Consider the following 17430-nt stretch of genomic DNA (forward strand, 5'->3'; position numbering starts at 1 on the left):
GCTCAGGTCATGATCCTGGAGTCCCGGGATCGAGTCCCACATCGGGCTCCCTGCTTAGCAGGGAGTCTGCTTCTCCCTCTGACCCTCCTCCCTCTCGTGCTCTCTCTCATTCTCTCTCTCGCAAAAAAAATAAAAAAATAAAAAAAATAAAAAAAATAAAAGTAACTGGGACTATACAAACTCGGTATTGGAGATCTGTGCTGCTTTACCACCCACTGAGTTCATAGTAGCACTTTATGATGCCCACACCTTTTATAAAGGTGCTTAGAATTATCTAGTTTAGGGGCGCCTGGGTGGCTCAGTCGTTAAGCGTCTGCCTTCGGCTCAGGTCAGGATCCCAGGGTTCTGGGATTGAGCCCCACATCAGCGGGGAGCCTGCTTCTCCCTCTCCCACTCCCCCTGCTTGTGTTCCCTCTCTCGCTGTGTCGCTCCCTGTCAAATAAATAAATAAATAAATAATCTTTATTAAAAAATTATATAGTTTAAAAAAAGGGGGAAGTTTTATTTTGTGAACATGTATCAATATGGTAAAGCATCGAATATCCGCTGCCCCCAAACAATAGCAACATACACAACCCTTTAGTTCTTGGCATTTCCCCCCCCAAATCATGCCTCCTCTAGTTACACAAATCTCAATCCATTTTTTTAAAAAGATTTTATTTATTTATATGAGAGAGAGAGTGAGAGAGAGAGGGCGCGCGTGAACAAGGGGCCAAAGGAGAAGGAGCGGGAGAAAATCTCGAGCCGACTCAGAGGAGCAGGGAGCCCAATGCGGGCCTCCGTCTCACGACCCTGAGATCACAACCTGAGCCGAAACCAAGGAAAGCATTTTAGGGGTGCCTGGGTGGTGCAGTCGGTTGAGTGCCCGACATCTGATTTAGGCTCAGGTTGTGATCTCAGCGTCATGAGGTCCAGCCCTGCATCGGGCTCCACGCTCAGTGGGGAGTCTGCTTCTATCCTTCTCTCTCTCTCTCCCTTTCCCCGCCCCCCGCGTGCTTGCTCTCTCTTAAATAAATAAACAAATTTTTTTTTTAAAGGCATTTTAAACCAAGACATGCGTTAGGACTGCGTTCAGTGATTATTCAAGGCCTTTTATCTGTATATTGTACTACTGACATCATTTATGAAACTAAGTACTGTTTTATGAAAATATTTGAAAGTAAGTTCTATCTTATTATAAACCATAATTATTTTGAGAATGTCCTCCTTCAGGGGCTATTTCTCTTCTTGTGATCTGGTTTTTCAGATTCTTTCAAAATAAATTGTTCCAATATATTTCAGTATACACCTGTTTGTATGCATTCCAGTGAAGTGCCCTTTCCTCTTAAATGTAATGAGTGTTTTACTTGACTGCCGTATCTTGCTCCAGTAAGGAAATAACATCAAACTCTGGTTCCTGAGGCTCTCGCCAGTGTGTGCCTTGTGTATGATGCATTTGACCAGGCACTCGAGTTTATTTTCCAGCTTACATGGGCTTTGTTTGCATTCCCTTTCTTCTGTGATTGACTCACACCTTTCCAGGTTCCGAAGAAAAGGAAAAGGGATGATTTATCATTAGCTTCGGTCCATAGGCTCATAAATTTTCTTCTCTTTACCTAACTAATCATCATCATTCCTAATTATGCTGCGGAAAATAAACTGGAATACACTATAGGCTGGCTTCATACCGAACACGTCCACGGATAAATCAGAGATGCTGCTGCCAAAATGGCTTGAGTGGCTAAGCGTGGAAGATAGGAATTGTTTCCCCATTCTGCTTTGGTGTTCAGCCTCTATCCTAGGGCCTAGGCTTACTTGGATAGAGTTGGAAATTGAGTAGTATAATCTAGTTTTAAGGGAGCTCAACGCCAATTAAGTGAACATTACTTGGAACATAAATTCATGAATAAAATTGCATGTTGGTTTTGTTGAAAAATGATGGTGTGGCAGGTCTTGGGGCAGGGCCAAGGAGAACACTTGCATTCTTCCTCCCAAGCTGTTCAAAATGGCAGCTCTTTGAGAGCCAGGGAGAGCTCCCTGGGCAGATGGCACACGGCACCGGAAGGAGTCTGGAGTCAGGAGGGAGGGAGGGAGATAACACCAGTGCTCCCCGAGCCCTTCACTTGACTTCTGCTACAACTCCATTTTCCCTCATTAGCTGGTGAAGACGCAGGCTTCCAGAGGTTCAGTGACTCACTCTGGTGTCACAGCTGGTGGTGACGGAGCAAGAATTGGACCCAAATTTCATTGAGGCCAAAGCCTCTGTTCTTCCTCCTCTGCTAAGCTGCTTCCCACATTTTTATATGGAAGTAAGGTAAAGAATACGGCAGGAAGGGTAATAAATCGATGGTCACTGTTTCTGTACTGGTGTCAAGAAATATTTTTTGTCCCAGCTCCGTGTATCTTGAGGGTGGTAGTCCTGAGGGCCATTGTTAAGGAAAGCTGTCTCCAAATTCATAAAACTGCAAGAATCTGTGCTTTTTCTCTTACCCCTCCCTAGTTCTGTCATTTCTGCCTCCATAGCTCCAAGCAGTCAATCCTTCCCATCCACACACATTCACATCTCATCTCCCTGTGGTCTATCGCTGTGGCCTTATCTCTGTCCCTGGGCTTTAACGCTAAGGATAGAGAGGAGCATTTGCCAAGATTCACCAGCAAACCCTGTGTTTTGCTTTTGGATTTTAAGAAAGAATACATTCCGTACCTGGGGTCTGAAATTAGAAGGTTCTACCCTAACTGCTGGCCCACTGGGGATTTCCGTCACGCATTCCCCACTGCAGAAGTCTGTCGGCTCTCCCCTCTCTAAGCTCCACACGCTCCCCTCACCTGCACCTGTCGCTGGCGGTCACGGCGTTGGACAGCGAAGCGCAGAGCCTGGAGCTTGGAGCACTCCTGCCTCCCCTGCTTCTCTTTGCTCAAATTTCTCTGTTCTCAAAACAAAGTGTTTGATTCCTGGTCTTCTCAGCTCCTGGCCTGCCCCTTCGTCTCGCACTACCTCAAAAGGGGCTCTGGTGCTCCCATTCTAGCATCCCTGCCGACTGCGTCACCTCCCTGATGCTCCATTGAAAACACTCTTAAAAATACTAAGGATCTCCTGGTCACGAAAACCCGAGGTTCCCTCTCCATACCCTTATGCTGCTCAGGCCTGGGGATGTGTGCTGGGAGATGTTGATAGCTTTCCTTCTGCTTCTGTCCCCGTTCTTCCTTTCCATCAGACGGAGCTGTGTGCTCCCCGAGGGTGTCTCTCTCTTCTGTTCCGTTGTCTCTGGCTGATAGCTCTTCTCTGTGGCCGTCACCTGGGTCTCCAGGTCCACACCTGACTCTTCTCTACAATATCAGCCCCACACTTTCAGCTTTTGTCTGACTCTCTCCTATCTTCCTGCATAACTTATTTCGTATATCTTCCCAGCACCTCAACTGGAATATGGCCCAAGCAGAACTCACTGTCGTTCTCTCGGGATCCCTATTTCTCTTAATGATGCCACTCTCCTCTCCAGACTTTCTGTGCCTTCTCCCCACCGTACAGCCACATTGTAATTCACTGCCGGATCCCACTCGGCTTCCCTAGAATCACTTGGCACCTCTCATCTCTTCATCCTGATTGCCAGTCTTTCCTTCAACGACTCGTTACCTCTTGTCTAATATTATAATAGCTTCCCAGCAGTTCTTTCCAATGTATCCCGAATATGACTACCCTAATGAATCATTCTCATACTCTCTTTTTTTTAAAAGATTTTATTTATTTTTTAGAGAGAGAGAGAGAATGAGCAGGGGGTGGGGATGGGGAGGTACAGAGAGCGAGGGAGAAACAGACCCCCCACTGAGCAGGGAGCCCCACACAGGGCTCAATCCCTGGACCCCAGGATCATGACCTGACTGGGGAGGCAGATGCTTAACCGACTGAGCCACCCAGGTGTCCCCTCATTCTCATACTCTTAATCTGTCTGGTGTTTTCCCATCACCTGCTAGAAAGCCCCGCATCCTTGGCCTGGCACTCAAGGCTGTCCACGGTGTGTGGTCTGTGCCTGGCAATGCTCACTTCTCCCCTCCCTGCAGGGCTGTGCTCTCCGGCTGGGCCAGCAGGAGGGTGCTTGCAGGTGCTGTAAGAATTTTGTTTCTTTAAAAGGCATCTGGGGGTGCCTGGCTGGCTCAGTTGGTGGAGCCTGTACTCTGGATCTCGGGGTTGTAAGTTTGAGCCCCACTTTGGGTGTAGAGATTACTGAAAAATAAAATCTTAAAAAAATAGTAATAAATTAAAAAGGCATCTGTTTCAAAGACCTAAACATCAAAGCTAAAACTATAAAACTCTTAGAGGGGGCATTTTTAAGTTACTCTTGTACTAAGAAAAAAAATCGTCTAGCCAGTGCCACAGGTAGAGTCTAGAAATAATTCTGTTGTTGCTCACCCTCTTTCCTTTGCTCACACTGATTTCCGAACCTGAAAATAAACTGCCCCCTGATTTTACATGTCTAAATCCCCTCCATATCCAGATCTTTCATTGAGCCATCCCTGATTCCTCCGGCTCCTGTATGGCTTGTATCACTCTATTCAACTGTTCACATGCATAACTGGTTACCGCTAGGCTGGGAGTTTCTTGTGGGCAGTGACAAGGTCTTAGTTACAAGGGACAAAAACAAATACCATAATGCTTGACACATGGCAGATGTTCAATAAGAATTTGAATGAATAAATGAATGGAAGAGGAAATCTATTCATGTTTTCTTTCTTAGCTAACCTGAAATTGCTTAAGAGTAGGATCTGGACCTGATTCATCTTGATGCCCTAGAGTAGCTAGCTAGCATTGTGCTTTGTTCCTGATATGCTCCACAGATATCTTTAATTTTTACTTTTTTTCAGCTTTATTGAGGTATAACTGACAAAAGTGTAAGGTATTTAAGGTATGCATGGTGGTGATTTGCTATATGCATTGTGAAAGGACCCCCCCAATCTAGCTGATTAACATGTCCACCACTTCATATATATATTTTTTTCAGTGAGAACAGTTGAGTTCTACCCTTAGCAAATTTCAATTATTCTATAAAAAATTCTTGAATTAGTAGCTAGGTAAGCAGTTGATTATGATATGAACTTTCCGAATGCTGTATTACTGTATTTGACTTTCAGTAATTTAATCTAGGCGCTCTTACTACAGCTAAAATGTTTTACAATTATGTTGCTCTTTTTGACTGTCATTGTTAACTTTTACCAGTGATTATTTTTTGCTTTATGCTTTTTCTGCATTTCTAATTTTGATTTTTAACAAATCATATCATTGGCAAGGAGTACCTTCTTAATTTCACAAGGGAAGTTAGAAAAAGAAGGTTTGATTTTTAAGAAACGTGCTGGAGCTTTTCCATGTTATTAGCTCCTGGCTCTGGGAGTGGGTGGGGTTCAATGACTGGCAATTATTTCTACAATAGTGGTTGGGTAGTTCTTTCCAGAGTCATTGTGATTCCATCCAGAGACCCGTAATTTGGACGCTTTCAATAGGAAACAGAGTTGGGCAGCCTTCACTGAAACACTGGGTTCCTCAGACCCCAGTTAAGTTGAACTAAGTTACTTTGCTTTCTTTCAACCAGGAGGCTGGCACTCTTTTTGTTTTATGGTGGGGGGGTGCTTGCCAGTCTTCACTGACAGCCTCTTGCTAGACAATACTTGATTCTGACTGGTGAGTTAATAGTATTTGCTTGTAGTCCTGTTACTTGGTGCAAGCCTAAATAGTAATGCAATTAAAAGAATGGACTGAAAAATACTAGGGGTCCTTGGGTGCCTTTGTGACCCCTGCTGCCTGAAGGTTCATTGTTGCCGCTGGTCTTTGTTGCAGTTGTTTCGAGTTTTTGTCTCTTTTAAAACCAAGTGACAAGAATTTGTTTCAGTGATTTGGTGGGAAAAAAACAAAACCAAAAACCAGATGCCTGTGTGCACTTCTTTGGCGGCATTGTTTTAATTTCCTATGAGAGAGGAATTGAGCGAACTAGTTAGTTACATGGAGTCACTAGATTTGGGAAGTTGCGCCTGAATCTGGCAATGAATACTTACAGGAGGGTAAGTAGAGTCAGGAAAAGAAGACCAGAGGGTCTAAGGAAAGAAATTTACTTCTAGGAGATGCTACAAAGTTATTGGAAGCAAGAGCATTTCTCCTGTGTATTTTAGAAGAACAAGCCAGGGTCCACCGAAATACACAAAACAGAATCAAGACTCCCTCTTTATGAAATACGGGGCATTGTGTACCCCCATGAAGGTATTCCCTTTAGAAATGAGCAAAGTATTTACCCTAAGAAGCCGCCTGAGACAACTCATTTACCTTCCACTGGGCATTACCCAAGGAACTCCTGTAATCTCTCTCGAGTGGGACATTTTTACGTTTTTGACCCAGTGTCAAGACTTTTGAATTCCAGATGTGCTGACATCTCAGCTTGTTTGAAGTCATTAACTTTTCTGCATTTTTTTATCTTCTTCAGAAATGAACACACTTGAGTATGCTCTATGTCCGTGAGCTCTCCGGTCACCTGACGACTTTGGAAAGACAAGAAGGAAGGCGTGGGAGTGCCGGCCCCTGAACACAAGCTCCTTGCCCTTGGCCTTGGCCCTCCTGCTTCCCGGCCACAGGCACGGCCGCGATGGAGACGCTCTCCCAAGATTCTTTGCTGGAATGTCAGATCTGTTTCAACTACTACAGCCCCCGGCGAAGGCCCAAGTTGCTGGATTGCAAACACACCTGCTGCTCGGTGTGCCTCCAGCAGATGAGGACAAGCCAGAAGGACGTGAGGTGCCCCTGGTGCCGGGGCATCACCAAGCTGCCCCCGGGCTTCTCCGTGTCGCAGCTCCCCGACGACCCTGAGGTCCTTGCGGTCATCGCCATCCCGCACGCGTCCGAGCACACCCCAGTGTTCATCAAACTTCCCAGCAATGGGTGCTACATGCTGCCCCTGCCCATCTCCAAGGAGCGAGCGCTGCTGCCGGGAGACATGAGCTGCCGCCTGCTGCCCGGGAGCCAGCAGAAGGCCGTCACCGTGGTGACCGTCCCCTCAGAGCAGCAACCTCTGCAGGGCGGGGCGCCCCCGGAGGCGGGGGAGGAGGAGCCAGACAGGCGGGGTGTGGCGAAAAGCTCCACCTGGTCTGGGGTGTGCACTGTGATCCTGGTGGCCTGCGTCCTCGTCTTCCTGCTGGGCATCGTGCTGCACAACATGTCTTGCATTTCTAAGCGCTTCACTGTGATCTCCTGTGGCTGAACAGGGCTGCAGGGAAGTCTCTCGTGGGTGCCAATTCGGGGTTGAGCAGGTGTTGGTGATGGGATCGCAGTGAGAAGATGGGGGGCGACGCTGATCATTTGGTGCCAGCCATGGCCTCTGGGCTACCGCTTGATTAACCGGAGACAGACACGAAGGGCAGACGTGAGGTCTCAGCGAGATACCGGGCAAATCGTTCTGAGTGTTGGTGGCAACAGCTTCGAAGACGATTGCATGCATCCTCATAATCATTTATTAAATGGACTGTAATTTATGATTTGTCAAAATCATGTTACGAGATAGACCTAATCTACTTAGACGTTAAACCGTGCAAGTGCATACAATGTGATCTTCTCTAAATGTGGTAGATTAAAACAGAGATGCTTATGTATATAAGTAGAATTAAACCTGAGAATCCACGTAAAAATTCAGCGACGACATGCAGTGCTGGTTTCTTTCCCCTTTTTAATGGAAATCCAGTCTTCCATTTAGTTGCTGAGGCTTTTTATACTTTTTGAATGGCACTCAAATTACAATAAGTGAAGTGGACGGTCATTTTTTTGGAGAAAACGTCTGAACAAGTGTTTCCAGTGTGTTGTGTTTTGTTACATACCTTCATTTTTCTTCCCTTGTAATTAGAGCTCGCTATGTGTTTTTTGAACTGAAAGCCCAACAGGGGAGCAATAAACTGAGTAATAATGAGAAATGCCTAATCCCACAGGAACCCTATATGCCAATTTTTCTCAAGCCATCTCACGAAATAAGAATTTTAAATGTAAATATTGTGTACTTGTGTGTGTGTTCATGTGTATGTGTGTCATCTGACTTACCTCAGGTTTTGAATCTTTTCAGAAGAATCCCGGGAGTAAGACTTTGTGGGCCTGAATGAGTCCAGGGTCTGACTCGGTGGCCACCTCTTGAGCACCGGGATCTGCCCAGTGAAGTGTCACACACCCGTCACTTCCAACATTTGCTCCTCTTCTGTGTATTCAAGTCCTGTATTCTGTGAGGCACAAATGGAAAGTAACAGAAGATTCTGTCTTTTCTCCCAGTTTGGAGATATTGTAATAGACGTGAGTGTTGTTCATCGATGACAAACCTGGACTGACATTTTAATAGACAGTCCATGATTGCTTTTTGAAAGATGTTCCGTGAAGGTTAAACCATTAGGATTCCAGTTTCTTCTTGTTGGTATAAGTGAGAAAATCTCTTGTATTTCAAAATATGTTTTTATTGAGAAAAGTGACAAGATAAACTAACAACTCACATTCCCAATCTAAGTGGATCAGTTCATCATAAATTCTCAGACCCTGGTGAAGAAAGGTCTGCTGGCGTTAAGTGGTAAATTCCTGTGCCTGGATGTGTGTGTGTTCAGAAAAAGCTGTGAGCTTTACAATTCTCTTCTAATTTCTTTTATGGAATTCATGAAGCAAGTGTATTTGAGAGCTCAAAGTAGAAATCAGGTTAAAATGCCATTTTATTGTGTAAGCTATTGGGCATTATACAACAAATAATCTAGGATTTATTTGGTATTAATAATTTAGGTATCATATTAGCTGAATACTATTCTCTATTACATAACATAATATACTGTTGGGTTAGTGTTGATTTCTCAAACTCTGCCAGGCTGCTGTGATGCATGTCTGACCTAATTTCTATTCCTCTCGGAGGAAAAAACCCCACAGGAAATGTTGCATTAAGAATGCTACATTTCAAATGGACTTGACCCTTGCAGTTTTCAGCCAGGCCATATTTGAGTTAATTTTGTGAATGATATCTACATCTGTTTATGTACAGTATGAAATGACTGGCCCTGTAGTGTAGTATGTCCTAGACTTCTACGTGTTAAGTAGGTTGTACATAGACACTAATGTGCGTGGCGATAGAGAGCCCTGTGTTTCTTAGTGCAAAGCCGTAGAGTAAAAATGTCCACGTAACTTAAAAACAATCCCATGCTAGAGCTGCAGTGAAGCAGTGCAAAATTAATCGGCTCTGTGATAGATTCTTGACTTTACAATTTAAGGTAACAGTAACACCAAAATCAGAATTTTGTGTGTGCATCTTACTGACCTAAGAAATCTTGTTTAAATGGATTCTGCCTGCAGTTATTTGTGCATTGCTTGTTAAAGTGTGCAGTTGTGCACACGTGTGTGTGTGTGTGTTTGTGTGCGTCCTATCTCAGCCTGCAGATAGAATTTTTGTAGACTTGATGTTTTCATGCTAGTTGGCGTCCCATCCTGCTGGCCTCTTCTGGCATTTCCCCACGACACTAGCAATTCATCTACCCCGTGTGACAAAAGTCCAGTGACACAATCAACCGGAATTCACAGTTGCACATCAATGAAAAAAATCACAACTGAAAGCACAGAAATTCAGAGCTGAAAGCAACCTCTGGTGGCTTCATTTTGTACATGAATCCATGGAGGCCCACAGAGGTATGTGGCCCCTTGTAATTCTGCAGCAAAAGGGAGACAAGAACTGCATTATAGTTTCTCTTGCTCCTTCCTAGGCCTGTTGATGTCTCTACTGGGCTATGGTCTTTTGGAGAGTGGATGAATTCCCTTAACTAAATAGTGTTTTAGTTTTTTGTTTTTTTTTTTAAATATATATATCTGTTTTAGTTAGCATCTACCTTTCTGGGAAATGAAAGGAGGGTTGATTTAAGGATGAGTATAGACATTTAAGAAAAATGATGTGATTTGAATTTTTAAAATTGCAAACCATTTGCCCCCCCCCCCCGTTATGTAAAGGACAATGAGTGTTGTGTAAATAGTAAACTTTAAGAAGCATGAATTTTCCTCTTTATTAATGATCTTGACATAAGCGAGAGAATGCTTAATATGTTACGTAGAGCCAACCGAGTATGCTCTCAAAAAGCATTGTCTTTGGGAAATTTTTGTATAATGACCTGGGGCATAAGTTGTGATGAAAAGGCAAACTGGTTCTCAGTTTCAGCCATACTTTATGACTAGAAAGCTAAAAGGTATTTTCTTTAAGAATATAATTAAGTTCAGTCTCGAGCGTGACTTAAAAGTAGGTCCATTGAAGGTTAACCCATGTGCTGGTGCAGCCTTTGAGATCTAGTCTGTTCAATAGATCTTTCTCCAATGATGGAAGTGTTCTATGACCTTTGCAGTCCAATATAGTGGCCACTGGCCACATTGGCTAGTGGGCAGTTGAAGCGGGGTTAGTACGACTGAGGAACTGGATTTTGTATTTTATTTCATTTTAAGTTATTTAAACATAGTCACTCACTTTTGGCTGTGGCCACCATATCGGATCGTGTAATTCTGGAGGGTTGCACAGTAGGATCGAACATGAGAGTGTTAACAGAGTAAGGCTAGGAAGACAGTTTGTGGTTTAGTAACATGCAGTTGGCTAAAAAAAATCCTTTCTGGGCTTAAAAAGTAGATCTCAAGTATGATGATTAAAATTCATTGATTGAAAAAATAAAATTCATCGATTGCCCTTTGGGGTTATTACTTCCATACTTTGGGCCAAAAAATGGTCAGTGAAGCTTAAAGAGTGCTTTACGAAGCCCCTTTTCTGGGATCAGTAGCTGCATGTGAATCTATTGTCCAGAAATAGTAGTTAGACAGTAGCTGCAAAAACTTCTGACTCGCAAGCTATGCGTGACCCGTACTCTGAAACTGTGTTTAGGGTCTTATGGCCAAAAAGTAAATGTTACAGAAAAACAAAACAAAACAAAAGCCTAATGAAATTCCTCTTCACTTCGAGCATCTTACCCAGACTTCATCACTGCATGAGTAAGGTGTGAAATGTAAGAGCAATCATGTTTTGCAGTGTTCATAGAGGGTTTTTGTTTGCCCCTGAAGTCTGCTGGCTCGTCGTCGTGTTTGGTGTGGGCACATGTGGGCATCCTTTTTCGGATACCAGACTACAACAGAGGTACTATTTTTAGAGTGAGATTGGACGCTTGTCGTCTTGTTTGGCTTTTCCTTTTATCCCTTGTCCCTGAACAAACTGCCAGTTTGCAGCCTTGCACAAAGGCATTTTTTTTTTTTTTACCTTAAAAAACATTGCCCATGGAATTTAAAGACTTGAGGGTTGTTAAAGTTACTAAAATTGCTTTTTAAGTGAGTAAAGGAAAGCAGAAAATTCAGTTTGAGATATATTTTCATAGAAAGATGAGACTCTTCCTGGTACTGTGGTATTTATTATGGTCTAGATTTTGATTTGAAGAGTTCCCATTGCTTTATTTGAAATCCTGTGCTGTGTCAAAATTGGCTAGTCTGCTTTTCATTGTTGCTGAATGTAACGTAAGCATGCATTTGTGTCAAGTTAGCAAAACCTGGTGAATTTTTTTTCTAGAACTCGTCAGTGGGCATGACCTTTTTAGCTTTTAAAATTACTTAATTCTTTTTTTTGCCAAAATGGTAGTTTTTCTTTAGACTTAAGAGGAATTTAGAGGTCCAGAGGTTATTGGTATGAGAGGAGTGATATCGAAAAGGTTTGAATTTCTATCTTCTCCTAAAAGAATGATGCTGCCAATCAGTCAGCGTTTTGTTTCCACACAAGTCGTGTCACCCGTCAGTTGATCGGTCATCCTTGACCTGGAAGGAGAGACTGTTCCTTGCCATTTTCATCACTCCCAGTAAAAGATCACTTACAATATAACCCTTACCAAAACAGAAGCTCCAAAAAAGAATGAAGTAATCAAGAAAATTCAGTAACTGTGTTGAAAGTAGTAGTCTATCTCAAAAGCAATGAAGATCAGTTAAATATTATTAAGCATGAAATACTTCTAAAAAATAAGTGGAAATTCAAGCCATTGATTTTTTTTTCTGACACGATTCACTATATATAGATACACATATCTCTGTCTGCACATATAGGTATAGACATATAGGTAGATACACACACATGACTTAGCTGTAACAGGAGTTAAAAAATCAAGTAAAAAATATTGTTAGTCATGTTTTCCAATTTGTGGGTTATATAATGTTGAATTTAGATATTAATTTCTTAACAAATGCTATGGGCTGCATACATTGTATCAAACCAACCACCTTTGGGAATGTCTAGATGAATAAACCCCTGAGACTTCAAGCATATGAAGAGGTGGGTTCTACTGTATACATTTTATTGGAAAGCCATTGATGATCGAAGAACATAAGCAGGTGGGGCATTTAATTTCTGTCTTTCAAATGCCTTGTTTTTTGGCTCTGTTCAGGCATCATGGGTGGAGTACCATTATTCCTGAACTCTTGCAGCATGGCTCCAGTTTTTCAGCACAAGTTTACTTGCACAGTTGGACCAAGGGATTTTTGTTTGTTTGTTTTTTCAGGATTCACTGCCTGGGGTATCCCACTATGTATATCTCACTTATGATGTAGTGGTGCTTGAAAACACTCATCTCGCTAGCTGGACTTTATTATTCTAGTCTAAGATTTTTGATATGATTCATATTACGATCTTTTTAGGGACAATCAGTAATATTTGGGGCAAAGTACAGAGGAGTCTCTTGAAGTCTGCAACAGCATGCATTTTCTTTGTTTTTCTGGGGGTGCTCTCTTATAGTTGTCCCTGTTCTTCTAGAACGCTGCTCTAAATTCATCACTATGGGCTGTAGGGCTAGTAGCCTGTGTGACAGTTTTCTGTATTCTCCCTGTGAGTTACTGGGTTATTCCAACAAGAGTTTTCCAAAGGGGATGTTCCATTTTTAATTTGACATTTGCTTTTTGAGAATCTGGAAGTAGACGATTGAATGTGAGGGTGGTAAAGGAGCATGGGCTGTAAGAAGGAGGAAAAAGAGGAGGAAGATGTCCCCTTGAAGGGGAGCAAGGTTCGACCTCAATCGGTGTCATCTCTATTTAAATGGGAGGACAGAGTAGCTGCTGTTGTACACTGTGGTTCAGGAAACTCCTGGTCTGATTTTTCTGGCTGAGAGACAGATCTGTGGGAGCAGTGGAGATGTGGCCTCAGGTCTATAGCAATAGATAGATGTGCTCAAGACAGTGAGAAAATAGTTGCATAAAAGGAGAGAAATCTGTAATGGGAACCTGGGTCGAGAACAAAATATATAGGAGCTGAAGGTCAGTCGTGGCAGAAACCAGCTGAAGAAAGAAACACAAGGACGGCTAGGAATAACTTAGACAAGCACAATTAAATCCCAGATGTTTAAGTTGAAGACCTATAGGGAATGGGCTCGGCCAATGAGAGGATCCAAGGAGGGCCCCCCTGGGTTGTCCACACGCTAGACAATCTCAGAGCCTGCTCTAGAGTTGGTTGCTGAGTCATTACAGACAAACTCTAATAACACCCTCTTAGCAGTGGAATGCAATGCCCATGCCTGTGGATGTATTCCGACTTGAGTAGGTTGATGCTATTGGGAAGACTCGTTCAAGAATATTTTGGTTTTCAATCCTGGTTGTTGTCATTTATTATATTTTCTTTATTCCACCACGTGTTCCTGTTTGCTTCACTTGACAGTTGCAGGAGGGGAGGCTGGTGTCAGCTTGGGGTGGGTGCAGACTTCCCCATCATAAGCCATGCGGCTGCTCTGGAGGGTTCCTGCCGGTCTTCCAGGTCCACTGGTGGGTTCCCTGGCCCTCTTGATAACTAATACTCCAGTCAGATGGCTAGATTAATGCTGCTCAGAGGCTAACTCAAGTCCTTGACATGTTTCATTCACAATTATGTAGATTATTTATTTTAGGAGCTTTTCTTTTAAAGGGCCAAATAGCCCTACAAATAAATGAGCTGCTGGGCTGTGTAGAAAATATTGTTCAAATGTTGCCAAATAATTGACTTTGTAAGGGGGATATCAAGCTGCTGTTTTTAAATCTGAATGTCTTAAAAGCATTCTTGCTTGCTCTCTCTGGTGTAGATGGTGTCTTAGCAAGTCCTGAGTTTTTCCAATGAACCCAATTTTAATATATGGTATTTTTGTATGCCAAACTGGTGTCTTGTCCTTTGTATATGTGGTAATGTTGATTTTATGACTACTGTTAAAACACATTTGCTATGATTAAAATTCATAAAACGATTTCAAATAGACTCACGCGTTGGTTTTTTGTTTTTTTTTTTTCTTCCCACTCCATGGAGAAAAAAAAAATTGGCTGGAATTTTCATCATCAGCTACTCTAAGAATTTTAATAGACTTAGGTAATAAAGGAACAAGGAGCTCCTGAGCCAAGAATTTTAAGCGGAGGTGACCTTCAAGTGGCTCCTCCAAGAAGCCGAAGAGCGCATTTGTAATGAGTAATAGCAAGGATGGTGTTGTAACTTGAGTTTTCATGACTTCCGGTGGCCCTACCTTTCTCCTTCTCCTGTTTAGAAGTGGCATTGCGTGTGTCAGGCCCCAGATGGACCATCTTATTATACTATGTGTAGAACAACTTCACATAGGCGCTCGTGTAGTGAGAGGCAGTGTGATCTGCCTCTTGGCTCTGAATCCGGAAAGGTATCCTTCAATGCGTATTTTCATCAGTGGGACTGAGAGTGTTTGGGAGAGCCTTTTTTGATAAAAGCATCCTGTCTTTCAATAACTCTGGATCACATCAGTGAATTTCAGTTCAGTTTAGCAAGTGGCCTAATCCTTCTTAAGGGGTTATCAATGATCTGATAACGCATGCTAGTATATATAAGCATGACCTGGCTCTCTGGGCAATTAAAAAACAATCCCCATAGTTTTAAAAGTGTGAGATTACTGTGATTCAATACGCATTTCTTGTACCAGAAAGCAAGCTCTGTACTAGGGAGTCCAGATCTTTGGAAATGTGAAATTTATTGCACATATTTTAGAATTTCTTATATGGATTTCTCTGATCTCAGAGTGAGCGGGCATGTGTGTGTGTGTTGGGGCCAGTAGGGATTCCCTTATAGTAACTGCTTCCGCATGCTTGAGCTTTTCTTAAAAGGGGCAGAAAGGCATTTAAGGCATTTATTAAAGACCTTAGCTTTTCCAGGTCTTAGCTCCTCCATGCCCAGGACTGGATTGTACCTATAGCCTTATCTAGAGACTTCTCTGTAGACTTAGTGGGAATTGGGGTAAATGACAGGGGGACACAGGAGAGCCCTGCAAGCATATCTTGCCTGGGGAGGCCCATGTTGGCAACCTCTTTCAGATGAGGCTCTATTTGGATAGCTAGTGCAAGTTTTCTGCCTCTGGGTGTAGGGTTGGAAGAAGTGGGGGGGAACCTGTGTCAACTCCAAGGTCTTTGCCATTCTGGCCCCTCCCTGCCAAGGGGTACTGCGTGTGAGTAACCGAGGGTCTGGAGGGGATGGTAGAGGATGCACAGGGAGTGATTAGAGCCAGGCCTGGCATCCACTGTCTGCCACCCTCCCCCTCAGTCCTTACATCTGCGTCCCCTCCAAATGTTCGGCCAAATTTCCTGAAATGAAAGCCTGTTTACCTGCCAATGCATGAGTTTTCTCAATGCTTTTGTTTCCAGCGAGGACTCTTGAAGAGAAACCCATGTTCAGTGTACATAGTGTAGCACTAGGCTGGGGAAATGGCAGCTGCGGGGAAAGGAACTGATCCTGGAACCTGACTGAGCCTCTGCTTTTCTTTTTATAGGTTTGAAAACTTTTGCACAATTCTACTTGACCCAGAAAATGATATAGCTGTAATTGGATTCAGTCTCTCTTTCCTCCTCCTGTTCCTTGCATTCCCCATCTCTTCACACTATTTTGCTTGATAAATGAATGTATTTATTCTTATTTGCAAGAGTAAGCGAAGGTAGAGGTGTGCCTGCGTGTGCACACATGCATGTGTGTTGTGTGTGTGTGCATACACATACATGTGAACACGTCATGGGCTCTTGGCATGGATTTTTTTTAAAGGTTGAAAGAGTGAAGATCTTTCGAGATAGATCAAAGTAGAGAAAAGTACACCAATTGGGCTACCAAGAAAGGAAAATTGATATGGACTCCCTTGGAAAACGAGGGGGGAGGAAGCTCTTCTCGGGTCACTCGTTCCTTCTCGGGGCATTCTGGCTGCTCGCCAGACACTAGAGCTGCCCAGACGAACGAGATGGAAATGGCCGTTGTCCTCTTGGCCCTCACAGTCCTGGAGGGAAGACAGGCACTAATAAATACAGTTTCTGTCCAATGCAGGGGCACATGGTGTTTGAACGCACATGACAGGGAACAGGGCAGGCTGATCTGGTGGATTCTGGGGAAGAGATCAGTCAGAAAGGGCAATGGCTTCTAGAATAAGCTCTGAAGGATAAATTGGGGTCAGTGAGGACCGTTTGTGAAAACACATGTAAGAAGGGATAATAAGACAGAGGAGGCATGATGCCTTTTATGGAGGCAGAACTGGCTTTTCTGGTCAGGCTCCCTGCCATTCATGCGTCGCCTTATGTCACGTCGCACTGTAATTGATGGTATTTCAGGACGACTCGCCAGTCCCCAGAAATATCCACAAAAGAGCATTTTACAAAAGCCCAGCTACAGGGTCTGTTGCACCAATAGTTATTTTCATCAGACACCACTGTATGTGGAACCGACCCCACAGTGACTATTTCACCTTGCTGCGCCCACAAAACATGGCAGTTTCCCTCTGCCGCTGCCCTGTGCGGAAGGAAAGGACAGGTGGAGACTTTTGTTCCAATAGTTATGCTATTAGTTTCTGAGTTGAACAGGTTTAGAGTCTGATGCTACTGACAAGAGGCTACAGATCAGCTCTAAGGTCAAGTCTTGAGAAAAACATTGCCCAAGCTGTATTTGTGATAGTTGTAGGTATTATATGAAAAAGGTTTTGTGGTTAAATAATCTGGGAAAGCACTGGGTTAAACAGGGATTTTTTTTTAATTGTAGAACTTTCTAGAGCCTTTAACATGTGTGGCATGTCCTCTTGAGAAACAGAACCAATAGGATGTGTGTGTGTACACTATATGTTTATGCATGAGAATATACAGATGTGTATAAATCTATCATATTAGGGTATGTATCTATCTATTTTAAGGAACTGGCTCATGTACCTGTAGCAGTTGGCAATCTTCAGAGCAGGCCAGTAGGCTGCAGACCCAGAGAAGGGTTGATGCTGCAGCTTGAGTCCAAAACCAAATGCTGGCAGAATTCCCTCTTCCTCGGAGGTCACTATTTTTTCTCTTAAGGTCTTCAACTTAGTGAATAGACCCACCCACATTAGGGAAAACAATGAGCTTTATTCAAAGTCCACTGATTTAACTGTTAATCTCATCTACAAAATACCTTCACAGCAACATCCAGGCCAGTGTTTGACCAAATATCT

General features: G+C 43.2%; 1 protein-coding gene across 1 annotated transcript in view; it reads left to right on the forward strand.

Annotated features, from left to right (window-relative positions):
- RNF152 (ring finger protein 152) overlaps positions 1 to 14224 on the forward strand; it is a 73791-nt gene extending 59567 nt beyond the window's left edge. The window contains exon 2 of the mRNA XM_031026312.2: positions 6441 to 14224. Within this exon, the coding sequence (XP_030882172.1) occupies positions 6600 to 7211 (612 nt within the window). The 5' untranslated portion in view covers positions 6441 to 6599 and the 3' untranslated portion in view covers positions 7212 to 14224. The remainder of the gene's footprint in view (positions 1 to 6440) is intronic.
- The last annotated feature ends 3206 nt before the right edge of the window (positions 14225 to 17430 follow it).

The sequence above is a fragment of the Leptonychotes weddellii genome, chromosome 13, assembly GCF_054177405.1.
Source record: "Leptonychotes weddellii isolate Sample4059 chromosome 13, ASM5417740v2, whole genome shotgun sequence".
NCBI lineage: Eukaryota > Metazoa > Chordata > Mammalia > Carnivora > Phocidae > Leptonychotes > Leptonychotes weddellii.